At 44.5% G+C, this 14,528-nt stretch overlaps 1 protein-coding gene across 2 annotated transcripts in view; it reads right to left on the bottom strand.

Moving 5' to 3' along the window:
• LOC144114236 (E3 ubiquitin-protein ligase MARCHF6) overlaps positions 1-14,528 on the bottom strand; it is a 98,025-nt gene that overhangs the window by 14,478 nt on the left and 69,019 nt on the right. Inside the window, exons 15-19 of one of the 2 annotated variants that reach the window (XM_077647834.1) lie at positions 11,998-12,039; positions 10,783-10,972; positions 8,287-8,620; positions 1,447-1,628; positions 996-1,130 (exon numbers count right to left, since the gene is read on the bottom strand). In XM_077647834.1, the coding sequence (XP_077503960.1) occupies positions 996-1,130; positions 1,447-1,628; positions 8,287-8,620; positions 10,783-10,972; positions 11,998-12,039 (883 nt within the window). The remainder of the gene's footprint in view (positions 1-995; positions 1,131-1,446; positions 1,629-8,286; positions 8,621-10,782; positions 10,973-11,997; positions 12,040-14,528) is intronic. The other variant, XM_077647835.1, reaches the window with a different exon arrangement.

A 14,528-nucleotide genomic window follows, 5' to 3' on the forward strand; every position in this document is an offset into this window, starting at 1 on the left:
GGGAACCGAAGTGTCCATATTGCCATACATATGCACGTAATGAACCCACTTTTTTTCCAGAAAAGTTGGCATCAATTTGGAGGGAGGAATCATTATGCGGGAAAAATGTTTCAACAAATTTTTTTCGAGGAGTAAAAATTTCATCATGTGCCGCCCGGCCGTGTGTCCATCTCCGTCCATCCAGCATGAACTTTTAAAAGCACACGGTCAGACACATTCATGTCGGCAGTGTTTTTCATCATTCACTTCAAAGGTGTTTGCTGTATTGCAGCGCGATCTGACAATTTTGTGATAGCCAGCGGCACCAGCAAATCGCGGCGAGATAAAGCAAACATGCTGAACACCGGCCGTCAAGATCAGGTGCATTGTTTAAGGGAAGCTAAAAAAAAAAACATGCAGGACGGTAAGCGGTTAAGTATTTTTGCTCCCAATCTCAAGCTCGCCAAATCGCTTGGGGGTCTGAAGGACCAGCTTCCTTCATAGCACTTCAGAGTAGATGTTTTATAGGGTTTTGGTTTAAACTGCTACATTCCTCTCTATGCTCAAGCGCTCACCGATTTTTTAAGCCAAGCGCGCAGCAGCGTGCCGAGCAAGCCACCACCGCCACAGCTTCTGTCAAGGGCTCACAATGTCTTAGCGTTCTGCCGAGCCCCCCCCCCCCGCCCCTGCCTTCAATAGAAGCGCTCGTCAAAAGATCATAAAACACGCCATGATGTTATCGGTGTGCAGCATCTTGGCGTGTTGCACGGATGGCATGAAAACTGAGGAACGTGGTACCAAAAGCTAACGGTTTAATAAGAAAAGTAAATTTTCACGGACAAAAGTGGGGGGGTGGGTTCATTATGCAAGTGAGTTCATTACGCGAGTATATGCAGTAATCATGAGGAACGACTGTATATAGCACTGCAAGGCCATAAATATGCAACATTCAACAATACTCCAAGAGCAGCGCAAGATGAGGAGTAAGCAGTATATTCAGCCCGCTACACACTCACGTGCCAGAGGTAGAAGAGTGGAGTGGCATTGAGGGGCACCCTAAGAGGGATGATGACTACTAGGTCGAAGAGCAGCCCCATCAGGAGAGGGATGAGACCCAGCAGTAGGCTCATGGCTACCACGGACTTCACCGACTGCACATACAAAAATAATTATGGGACCCAGCTTGTAGTGGCTGCTTGCAAACAGTCTTTAAAAATACAGAGCAAAAGCAGGAGAAAAAGCACTCTGTGCACAAACATGCATCATGGTTATGACTGGCACACAGGTGCTTTCCTCAGACAAGCAACAGCAGCAACATGCCATGGCAAGGTGAAAAAATACCACACAACTTTATCCTCTCTTGGCCACAAAAAACAAGTACAAATGTACACAATTAATCCTCATATCTTTCTTGCCACCCACCTCATTAAAACTTCAAAAGAAGCCATCATCAGGAGCATCACTCACAATGAGCATCCAGGAGTGCAGCTTGCTGAGGATGGTGTTCCAGCCCCGAGGCAGCCAGCTGCACAGCAGGGTTAGGCAACGTAGAGCCAGCCAGCATGAGTAGAGGCCACAGGCTGCTGTGTAGAACTCATGCACTCGGCCACCAGGCATCAGCACCATCATTACCAGGCGACCCATGCTCACTGCAGAGGGCCAAGAAGAGCAGAATGTACTAACAACAAAAGACAGTAACATAAGCACTGCATTCCACAACAGACTCCATCCAGTGACAAATTGCAGCTTCACACCAGACTGCAAAAAAGACTGGCTCATGGGCAAGTTCGGGCATGGTACCAGTGGCAACAGGGCTTCCTTCCCCGTGACTTCATTTTGCCAGGAAGCACTGTGTCCTTGCTACTGGCTCCTTGTTTCTGTCCATGCTACGCGCTTTTCACTCCACAGCACAATACGCACATGTGGCTCACTCTTGAGTTTGGTCTATCACTATCAGCTGGCTGCACACCTAATTTGAACCATACACAGTAATTATGAAAACATAAAATGATTCATTCACACTTCTAGTGCATAGTAAGTGGTTTGCCATAGTACACTACATCAAATTTCTTAGCCTCTTTCAAGAACCTTTTGAGGTCTTTGCATGTTTTCGAAAGCACATGAAAATAGTACAGTAAAACCTTATTAATTTGACCCCTGTTAATCCAGAGATTCAGATCATCCAGATTGATGCCAGAGACCATCCAACACCGATGTAAGTCTATGGCATTGGAACCTCATTTTTATCCTGATGTCCTGAGCTGGCACCAGTTTATTCAAACAGGCTTCCGAAGTGGTGCAATGTCAAGGTATGACCTGCTCAACAAGTGATCGTCAAGATATTTTTCCTCAGGCCTGAACTGCATATTATATTGTTTCCCATACCCCTCTGACATGCACACAATGACAGGTGAATTGATGATCAACAGGTACCAATCAACAGGCTGAGGAAAAGTCCAGCACAGAGTTTCGTTTTCGGAGCCTTGCCACCGGCCCCTAGTGACGGCGGCTATCAACCACTCATATCAGCCACCCAGCCAAGCCTGCAGTTGCACACTGTTTAGAACCACGAATTCTCTCTTGCTCATCTTTTTTTTTTTTTTCGAAGGCATCTTGTCACTACAGAGCCAATACATGGTTCCCTCACTTCAGTCCACTTGGTATTTCCGTTATCCCAGGTTGCTGAAACTCCACGCTCCTCACATGCAACACCACATGTGAATTTGCGTATTTACTTGAGTGTAAGTCAACCCCCATATCGCATATCCCACACACAAAATAAAAGGATAAGCGTGCCAGTAAACAAGCATGCCAGTGCCAGTGGACACACTCCAAAATGATAATGTATACCGCATTTACACAACTGTAAGTCGACCTATTTTTCAAAATTTGAAAATCCAAAGTGGGGGGGGGGTCGACTTACAATCGAAATGATAGCATGGCACACCATAAATAAATGTGAGACAAACAAGATATCACGCATGCTACAGTGCGGTTGCATTTTTGCTGCATCAATAGTTGATGGAAGGACCGCTGTTCCAACTGCAGCGGCACCGCCACTCTGAATGGCAGCGGCACCGGGGAGTATCGGTTGCCGACGGAAGAGTCGACGCCACTCACGCGTAATTTCTCTTTCGCTCTGATGCATTTGACTACTGTCGGCAGCATTTCACAAGTCTTTAATGTAGTGCTTTGTCAGTTGTCATTTGTGCTTCGGGTCTCGTAAGCAACCGGCGCTCGTTCATGGCTACATTCACGATGGCTGTCGTTTTTTACACCCAAGAAACGGACAACTGCGCACCGGGCCGCAAGTTCGACATTTGCAACAGGTGATACAGGTGTTGAATGGTACGCCGAAACAGCGCTGACGGACGGGACGGAAGAGGAGATAGACACCAGTGGAAGAAGAGACAGACACCAGCGCATGTGTCTGTCTCCGCTTCCGTCCTGTCCGTCAGCGCCGTTTCGTCGTACCGCTCAACATGAACCAACCAGCCCGACTCAGCCCTCTCCTTGGATACAGGTGTGGCAGCTGCAGCGAAGCAAAATTTTCAGCTGTTCCATGCGATGTCATGATGTGGCTGTTTGCGAAGTGCGGGATTTCGCTGCATGACGACGTTAGTACTACGTCTGTAGGACCGCAGCAGCGATCACGACAGCAGTGCCAGTGAGGACAATGGCGCAAGTCTAGACGAGTAGTCCAGTAACTAATACATTTTCATTTTGGAATGTGCCCATAATACATTTTCATTTTGGAATGTGCCCATGACCACGGCCGCACGCGGTAGCCGATAGCGGCTGGCGATAAGCGGTAGCTGCAGGATAATGCTATCGCGTTCTATAAATAAAGGTCAAGCTTAAATGACTTTCAAGTTTTTTTTATTTTCTGAAATGTGATGTGGGGGGTCGACTTACATTCAAGTCGACTTACAAACGACTCATCCACACTCATCCACACTTGCGCCATCGTCCTCACTAGTGCTGCTGTCGTCATCGCTCCTGAGGTCCCACAGCATGTCGTCGACCCGCAAAATTCCACACTTCGCACACAACCGCACAAAGACATCATAGGGAACAGCTGAAAATTCTGCCTCGCTGCAGCCGCCACGCCTGCATCACCCATTTTAAAACGTCGAACTTGAGGCCCAGCGCGCACTTTTTCATTTCTTCAGCGTAAAGAATGACAGTCATCTTGAATGTAGGCGTGAACGCGTGCCGAACGCTTACCGGCCCTGGAGCACAAATGGCGACTGACGAAGCACTACATTAAAAACTGGTAAAACATGGCCGCCAGTCAAGCCAAACGTGTCAAACAAAGCCAAAGAGAAACTATGCGCTAGCAGCATCAGCTCTTTCATCAGCTACCATCCCTTCCCGAAAGCGCCACCCCGATTGAAACAGCGGCCCTTACATGAGCGCCGAGTAGGCAGTTAATAGTTTTAAAAAAAATACTTTCGAACAAGCACACCAAATAGCTGAATGCTACTGACTAGAGTCTTAGAGCAAACATAAAATTTCAGCAACACCGTAGCATCCCTGATATCTCGTTTGTCTCAGCTTTACTTATGGTGCCATGCTTTGGTTTCGATTGTAAGTTGACCCCCCAACTTCGGATTTTTAAATTTAAAAAAATTGGACAACTTACAATCATGTAAATACAGTAGCTCCAGCACTACCACACTGCACACTGAAAGAAGGCACACAGACCCTTACCATCACGAAGCAGTTCTGCTCCCAACACTCCCGATAGTACGTGTGAATGACGGAACTGCGAAAAATCACCGCTGCCATGCAGCTTTTGTCTTAAAACGACATGATCATTGCCCAGATTTTCACTGAATAAACTTTCCATTCACGTGAACAGTTTTTGGCTGTTTTGGGGGCCTTTTGATAATTCATTTTTTTCGTATCTTTGAAGTCCAAATTATAGAGATTGCAAATGCAAATGTGCTACACTCCACTATCCATGAGATATCATCCAAGGAATGAATTGCTGCAAAAATTTTCTACTCATTAGCAGCGGAGTTAAGGGGGGAAGCTGGTCTTTAGAAAAAAAATTTTTGTAAATGAAGTCACAATAATGAAATCTTCAAGAGAGATGTATTTTTGCATGCTGATTCTAAGTAAGTACAGTCGAGTCCACATATAACGGCCCCACTTAAGATGAACTTCCGCTTACAACGAACAAGACCGGCGCGACCGTCAAAATATAATTGTTTCAATGACACAGAATCACACCTATAACGAATGCCATTAAGCCCTGCTGACCAGTTATAGCGAACGGACGGCGTAAACCCGGTGCCGCGATGCGAGATAACCTGCCTCCGACCCCTTTGCGCGCCAGGCGCATGGTATATTTTCCCGAGCCTCCTCACAGGCGAACTGCCCACCCCGTTGAGTGCCGCTCTTAAGCGAGCTACCCTCTCCCCGTCGACGCACCTTCCAAGATCGCCCTCCCGCCCCTCTCCTCACTCTCTTGCAAATCCGCGCGTGGCCTCCGCGATCAACCGCGCCGCCGCCGGTGCCAATCACGGTGGCTACGCTCCGTGACGCAGGTCTTCCGTGGGAGCCAAGAGGTGGCTGCACTAACACTCACGGACGCCCCTCATTGGTCTCTCCGCTGGCGCTGTGCGTCTGTATAGCTTTAGCTTGATTGCCACCTGGGCATGTTTCAAGTCTACCCCATCGCGCCGTTTCGTGCGCTTTTGTCACTCGTTGCGGTGCGGACGTTTCGTTGGCTTCGTTCAAATCTCAGGCCCTGGTTGCAATTCGGGATGGCGGATGAAAACACCGTGCCCATTTCCATTGTATTCAGCGGTAGAGATGATGAAAGTGGAGGCCACTTGTGTGCGGAACTGCTTCCGCAAGGCCGGCTTCGTCGAGTGTCTGATGCTGGGCTTGATGCTTTGGAAGATGACCAGCCCGGCGGCGGTTTGTGGCAGCGCGTCGTCGACTCCGACATGGGGGTTATGACATTAGTTGTAATGGTTTTATTTCTGTCGATGACGACGCCGACACTGCAGAACCGTGCATGGACGAGGGCATCGTTTCTGAAGTGCGGGACGAGAGTGACGCGGAGGAAACAGGATGAAACTTCGGAGCCAGCACTCATAAGCGTACCTGAAGCAATGGGCTACATAGAGAGCCTCAGACAACTTGTCTATGCCAAGGGCCTCGGGGAAGAGCACGCTTCTGCTTTAAATAAACTGGAAACCTGCCTCATCGGATCTGCGTTGCAAAAGCAGACGTCCACCACGGACTTTTTCGCAAAGAAAAAATTTTGTTTTGACATGCAACTGTCTTTAAAGCTGTGGCCCACTTACTACGAGCTTCGAGATATAACGAACGAACTCCGCGTGACGCTCATGTTCGTTATAAGCGGACTCGACTGTACTTTAATTTTATGTAGCTTTTTACTGAGAGGTTTCAATAAATTTTGCTGCAGGAAACTAGCTAGAACACATGACATTAGCCTGTCTTGACATCAAGCTATGCAATAAGGGCAAAATTATTATCCTACCTATCATAGAAGTTGAGTTATAGGATTTTGAATTTGCCACTTCACAAACGGGATGACTTGTGATTATTTTAAAATCCTATAACTCATCTTCTGCAACAGGCAGGATGATAATTTTACCCTTATTGCATAGCTTGATGTCAAGAGAAAATAATGGCATGCAATCTAACAAGTTCCCTGCGGCAGAATTTCTTTCAAACTCTAGGCAAAAAGTTACTTACTATAATGCATAGGTGCACAAGGACCTGTACATTAATTACATTACATATTTGAAATCAGCATGCAAAAATACATGTTCTCTGAAGATTTCATAACTCTGACTTCATTAATAAAAATTTGTTTCTAAGAAAGAGGGGAAGAGGGGATTAGAGAAAAATTTTTTAATATTGGACTTAGCATAATGAAAACTTCAGCTGTTATGTATTTTAGTGTGCCGATTTCAAGTATGGTGTCCATTTTTGTGTATATTATGTCGTTTGTTGTTAATTCATGAATTTCGGTGAAATTATTCTGACAACTTTTTGAAAAAATTGGCTACTCAGATTCAAATAATTTTTATCCCAGTGGATTCTACTGTTATTACGCCATCACAATCAAGCAATTTATAGTAAATTGTGAGACATCTCTCCAACTAAAATTTTTCATTAAAAAAATCCCGATGTCTCGAAGTTGGCTCGGCTCCTTCAGGGGTGACAGTGGGCAGTTTGGTTTGCAGCTTTAAGTACAAGGTGGGGAGGGGGGGGGGAAGATTAGGAACCAAGTGTGCCATTGTGAATGGTGCAAAAGGGGTGGGCAAAGAGTGTAAACTTGATGTCTATGGCTATGAGTCATGGTGCCAGTTTCCGAGGGTTGCGCGGGAATGGCTGGTGGTGCCTCTTCTTCTTCTGTTTTAGTTTCTGTGAGCTGTGGAGCAAAGTCCCTGTGCGTACACAGGGGGAAGGTTGCCCCGTGAGTCATTTAGACTGTTCGGCATGTTTTGAATATGCCAAGACTCGGGTAGGAGCCCTTTTTTAGTAATTGGTTTCGGTTGCCAGGACGGTCGTTTCCTAGAAGTTGATTTGATGGTCTACGTCTTCGGAATGCTCGGCTACTCCATTCCATTCTCTTACAAAGTTGCGCATGTTGTCATTTTCTTTCTTTTTGGTTCTTAGTTCACCTCTGTCACCACTGATAAAAGAGCCAAGCCAGCTCCGAAAGGCTGGGATTTTTAAAATTTTGAATGTTTTGGTCGGAGAGATGTCTTACAATTTACTATAAGTTATTCCCAACCAGACAGGCAATTCTGTTGAAATAACTAGTTTTCAGCCAAGCAATTTCACTATGCTTCCTTCAGTCGTGCCCTCTTCCAAGGCAGTTTCTCATACGCTGGGGCAATTAGCATCAGCAAGCAAAATTTCCCTTCCTCCTCCACTTAAGTGGGAGGTTCAAAGCAACGTCCAAAGTCAATGTCATACGGTGGTTCAGAGCTATGATAGGTGTGTACCACAAAAAATATAACAAAAGAGCTATAAGACCCAGCAATGTGCGAGCAGTGAATTATAACGCACTCCCTGCAGCAACCAGCTTTGTGGAGTGGAAAAGATCATTCAGTTCCCATCCATGCAAAATTAATAATTTCTTACTTTCTTGGCAGTATTTAATTTAAGTTTGGTTCAATAACCATTTAGAGCAGCTATTCTGCATCAGTTTCCATCCACTTGGTGTACACTTTCATAAAGCCAGTAAAATACAGAAAGCAACAAATCAGTGTCATCCATAAACAAGCCCAATTTACACAAACGCACGCCTACCTGGAATGGTAAGCATGGCGAAGCTGAGTGCTGTTAAGCTCAACGCAATGCAGCACAGCAGTGCAGCCAGGCGCAGTGGAAACCAACGTGGCCGCTGGTATGCCTGGAAGCCAGAGGGACCAGCCCCTTGGAGGAGAGCTTGGTGTGCTGCCCCTAGCACTACAGGGGCTGGTCCTGCCTCCTCATCATCATCATCTTCTTCTTCTTCTTCTTCCTCCTCCTCCTCTTCCTCCTCCTCTTCCTCTTCATCATCTACTTCCTCATCTCCTCCATTTTGGGGGGCCATCAGCTGTGACCCATCTTCAGCTTCCTGGCCAGCTCCCACAGCCCCATCCTGCAGAACAAGAAATTCACTTAAGAAGTGTCATGAAAGCAGCATCAAGTGATCTAAGGCACAATATACAAGAACTGCATGTGTCTGCCCTTTAAGGTGGGTTCAGACGAGCGGACTGGATGGCGGCTGGCCCGGCGCATCAGCACTGTCCGCGTGCCACGCGACATGAACATCACTGCTCTGAGCAACCTTGAGCGGGTGGTGAGGTCTTTTCCGGGCCCGGACTGCGGACCGAATGAAAAAGGCGAGCACCTTATTCAGTCCGCAGGCTTGGCGGTGGACTGGGATTGTTTTTGCTCTTTTTTTGCTTCTAGGTCAGTCAACGTTGGCTAGAGCGCTCGTCTGGCTAGCTATCTGGAATGAAGCCGGCCTTTCTCCACGCTGGCGCCTTTCGTTTTGGTGCGCTTTTTACTGTATTTGCAACTCGAGTGCAGCATTGTGTGTCCTCATTTTCTTGTTACGTTCACTGCGTTGTTCACTCCGTATTTGCTGCACTGCGTCGTTATTGTGTTTGAGCGTGTGTGCGTCCGTGAGTGCCCATTTTACTTCGTTGTTTCTGCTAATATGAGTAAGTTGGAAAGAAGACGCTCAGTGACGAAGCGACCGTCACGTTTTTATCACTCATTGAGAGCTACCAACCTATATGAAATAATGAACACGCTGACCACCTCAACATGGCGCTAAGGAATAGGTTGTGGCAAAAGGTCGCCACAGAAATGGATGTGCGACATCCCGAGTCAGCCCCGTACACAGTCGGTACACAATGTTTTTATTATTTATTTTTTTTTACTGAAAACCTTCCAGCCAAATGGGCTTTTGAACTTGCCTTTGCTGTGCATTTTAATTTGTTATGTGTTATGATTCCCTATGTAGGATTCTTGAAGGCGTTGTTTGGAAATAAACATTGGACGTTTCGAAATGAACGAAAAAAATTGAGAGCGACGAAGGATGGCCAGGGCACAGATGAAGTTTATGCTGGCAAGCGGTGGTTTTACCACAGCTTTGTCCAACAAAACCACTTTTTAGCCGCGAAGGCTTCCTCCTCGTCCTCAAGACTACAGCCAGTGCAGCGAGACGACGTTTTCGCTGGGCATCCTTGAAACTCTCGGTAGCAGAGTTTTCAGAGCCGCGCAAACAGTGCAAGCACGCTGGGGGAGAATACGTGTGGATTGTCCGCTGTATTCGTGTGAATGCTCGTCGTCCGGACTACTCGCCGATGCTTGGTCACGTGTCACGATAACCGCGCTGACGCACAAAGACCATCCGCGATCCGGTCCCGCTCGTCTGAACCCACCTTTAGGGGGGACGCAGGTTCCAGAGGTGAAATTTTTTTATTTCGTGTAGAGCAATTAAATTTGGCATGCTTATTGGAAAGTCTACTGAATGCTTCTATACAAAATTTCATTGAAATATCGCAAATAGTTTTGACACTATTAATTTTTATGAGCTTCATTGCTATACTAAACTTGCAGAAAGCCTGGCATGATAACAAAAAATGGTAAGAGTCTGCAGTCACTCTCAAGTTTTTCCAAAATCGCAATGACCGTCAGTGAATTTTTCTTTTTCAGAGTGGGGAGAGGGGCACTTTTGGATAATTTGCAAATTTCTTTCAGTCCCTTGAAGCTTGAATTAGGTTTTACTACTCATCATGCTATTTTTAGTTGCCAGTTGTGTCAATTTATGGATTTAATTTGATCACTCATCCTGCATGACCACATTACAGGTTGCAGGCTGTTATGCTGTCTAATCGAGAAGTATACATTTCTATGCACGTCACTTTGACATGGTGCTGAGTCCTAGTTTTGTTTAATTTCAACTGCAAACACTGCACTATTTAGAAAAAAAAAAGAAAAGTAAGGACAAAAAATTTGCCTGTTTAATTTTCTGAAATCTTTTTAAACTCAGCATATGTTCGATTCATATTGGAAAACTAATATTTGCACATCCGTACTAACAGTTTTCATATTGAAAAAAAAAATTTTTTGATTTGGACCCAGTTTCTATCCTATGCATTTGCTCTGAAGCCAAAAATTTCATATCTGTGCCCCTCTAGTTCACAGTGATCTTAACGAAACACGTGTCAGAGCATGCCGTTTTCAGAAGAAAACAAATAACCTAATTTTGAACTTCAAGCAGACCGTCCATCACCAAGATGCTGCTACCTGCTCTTGTTGGGTATCAGGTGCATCCCCCAGCAGGTAGGAGCGTAGATCAAGCAAGCAGGCCACTGCCAGGCACCAGGCACGCACCAGGGCCTTGAGCCACTGCTTCATGTGGCCCTGTTCCAGAAGCGTAGGCAATACCACCTGCAGCAGGATCAGCTCCAAAGAGATCTCCTGTGATGGGCTTTCACTGCAGGTAAGCAAGCAATACATTATTGTCAAAGAAATGTTTAATTTTTAAAGTGCTCTGTCAGCAAAAACAGCTTTAGTAACAGTACTCATTGGAACATCCAGAAGGCAATGAAATAGCTTTTACATACTTACTGACAACAATATGCTTTAAATACTTGACATGCACATACATACTGCAACTCATTTTTCTCAAACACTTGACAAAAGCAAAGTACTACGGATGAGAAAAATGTGCTGATATGTCCCGGTAAGCAGAATGGTGAATATACAGCAGGAAGGGCTTAAAGATAGCTCACTCTAATGCCTTCTACACAAGATTCTTTCTACTCAACTGTTTCATCCAACAAATCAACAAGTGAAGGGCAATGAAAATTAATTAAACAAAAAGCAGCGGCGTACCCAGAAAACAAACGTGACAACCTGGAAAAGGACCTAACTTAACCCTGAAGCAGCGGCGTACCCAGAAAACAAATGTGACAACCTGGAAAAGGACCTAACTTAACCCTGAACGGTGTTGCAGCAATAAGATTTTTAAGAATCCCCTAAAAGCTGAACCTGTTGAATCAAAGAATACAATAGTGAACCTAGAGCTAACAAAAAGCTCGCTATCATACAAATGCTTCTGGACTTGCAAAGGAGGTCTAACATTTCCAGAAACTGTGACAATCTAGGAGAAAGAAGCTACTTGATAAATAAATTTTTTCTGTCCAGGTTTGCAACATTAGAAAAAAATGTGAAATCATACAAAAGAAAACAAAATATCTAGATATAGAATCTCATTAGTTTATGGCAAACTGAACATCAATTATCATTTATACCAATAGGACAATAAAAAGAACAGTACTGTTCCAATTCAATAAAAAAATTTAGCTTCTACCCAAAAGAAAGCGAACGTGAGCTCTACACCCCCACCGCATATTCCAGCATCGAAATGTTTGCAGACATGCCCCATTGCCTATTTCATTAATTACCCACGCTTGAATTCTTTCTTGTCGGCATCAATCCAGATTTTATTGCACTCACAGAAACATGGCGTGGTGTTGAGGGGCGAAGTGGTAGGCGATGCTGAAACCGACGAAGCGAACTCTTTTATTGAAGACACAGGACTACAAACATACACAAGACACATGGTTGCCAACTGAGCAAACAAAACCAGAACTGAACGTTAAACAAGTCACAACAAGACATAACACATAACATAATATCAACGACTTTAAAGTAAACATACGCCAAAATATTTTAATATCTAAGGCATGGCTCTTCATACCAAAATCCTATTCACAGTTTGAGTTGAAGTGATCTCTTGTTAAGCATTGATGCTTTCTGCCCAACTGTCTGTTCATTTATCATAGTCCAGCACTGAACCTTGGCATTTTTCAATCCTATATATGTACTTGCATCAGCAAATCGAAGGGTTAGGTTAACCTTCCTGGATCACTTTTTACCTCTCAGATGCTAACTGAAACATAAATCAATACTCTTCTATACAACCTTACACAGCATTTGACACCATGCTAACATTTTATCTCAGTTCAATAGTATATCAAGTCACTTTCATGGTAACATTTTATCTCAGTTCAATAGTATATCAAGTCACTTTCATGGAGTGCAGTAGCTAAAACATGCATAAATTGATATTTATTAAATATCACTTCTCAGCAGATACAAGAAAGATTAATTTGTCCTTATCCTCTTCCAGTTGAAGCGATTGCTCTGCTTAAACTTTTGCTAAATAAAGATATCAAAACAGATCTCACAACCTAACAGTACACTGAACACATTGCTAACATGTATGCACTGAATGAGCAGTCTACCTGTGCTGCATGTTCGACATACTGTAGCCACCATGCTCCCTTCTTACAAAGTACAAAATGGTAAAGCTGTTTGCCGTTCACAAATTAGGAAGTCAAATTTAAGCACGTAACCTAAACCCCCTCTGAACAACAAGTGCAACAAGTAAGCTGCTCAAACATGTCCCCCTTAAAAAACACAATTAAGTGCCTCTGACTAACAGCAAGACATTAAATTACTACCTCAATTCACTTTTGTTTTATTATACCCATTCCAGAATACACAAGTTTCAGGTTCGTTTTACTAAACTGATCAACAAATTAGGAAGGGTTCAAAAAAGGTACTTATTTGTTCACACACACAACTAGCAAACGTTACCAGAACACAGTCGAACCTCGTTATAGTGAATGGGTAAGAAGTCGTAAAATAGTTCAATACAGCCAAAATTTGTAATATAAAATTTTTGTGAGAAACGCAAACAGAGCAGTGGAATTTAGTCGATGAAAAAGCGACAACTAAGACGACCCTTAGCACCATTTCAAAACCTACACGGCGGCTCCGGAAACTGCGAAAGACCGAGTACCAATGTAGGTTAAATTGGCTTCCCCACACAGCACTGCCAGCACACAGCAGTGGCAAGCCAAACGCCAGCTAGGGTGGCTTCCCCGCATTACGGCAGTGTCGCGGGAAAAATGGTACGCCAGAACAGAAGCTATCGCTCTTTTCACCACTTCTGTGACAGCAGACAAGATTGCAGGATGGTCATTGCAAGGCTCCATGCCAATGCTTCCGGGGCACTACCAATGGGTGTGAGAGGCACAAACGCATGCCGACTACCTACCATAGAGTTAACATACCGCTTACCAAGCCTCTATGGCCACTATTTCTTCAATGGCACTGTTAGCAAGTGCGAGATAAAGGTGACAATTATTGCCTGAATCCTTAGCCAGGGGTGGGACAGCCAAAAAACATTTTAGAGCAGCTCTTGGAGCAAAAAAATGTGTTCTGGAGGAGCTATGGAGCAGAAAATGAGCATTCTGAAGCAGCTACGAAGCAGAAATAATAACCATTTTACGCAAGTAATATCACCATTTTGGAGCCGCTTAAGAGCACAAGCACAGAAAATCTTACTTAAAGCAAGCCCACATGTTTCTAAATACTGGTGTGTTTGAAAGTTTTCATGGCATACAATAAACTAATAAGCGATTTGTTTATCACCCCTTAACTAAAAAGGTTTTGTGAGAAAATTCGGATAGATTGGAACATGGCGTGTGAAAAAATTTGACATAACAGCCATCAGCCAGCGATTGGTGCTGTCCAGGGGTCACGCTACGTACTATGCCACAAGCCAACAATCTTCTGCACTCAGGCGCTGCAAAGCATGCCTTTCGTTGTCGCTCCACACCGCTCAGCACTTCACACCATTCTGGCCGACGTGCATCACATACATTCCCAGCTTAGCGCAGAGCTCACTTCTAAGAAAAATGACAGCTGAACAAACCGAGAAAGGGGGCATGCAGAAAAACGCGAGAGCCTCTGACCCCTGACTCATGTTTGTTCTTTCAGAGTGAGAACCTTGGTGTCTACGGGTATCAAATTTTTGGCTGCAAATCAGATATTTTAAAATAATTTTGAATATATGAAAAAAAAAAACAGGCAGCTTAAAAAAAATGCTTTTCACAAAACACAGCCATGAAAAGAAACATGTATTCTACAAGAATTTTATTTCATACATTATTGTTATGTCCATGAATGGCCTACCA

Source organism: Amblyomma americanum, chromosome 1 (genome assembly GCF_052857255.1).
Source record: "Amblyomma americanum isolate KBUSLIRL-KWMA chromosome 1, ASM5285725v1, whole genome shotgun sequence".
NCBI lineage: Eukaryota > Metazoa > Arthropoda > Arachnida > Ixodida > Ixodidae > Amblyomma > Amblyomma americanum.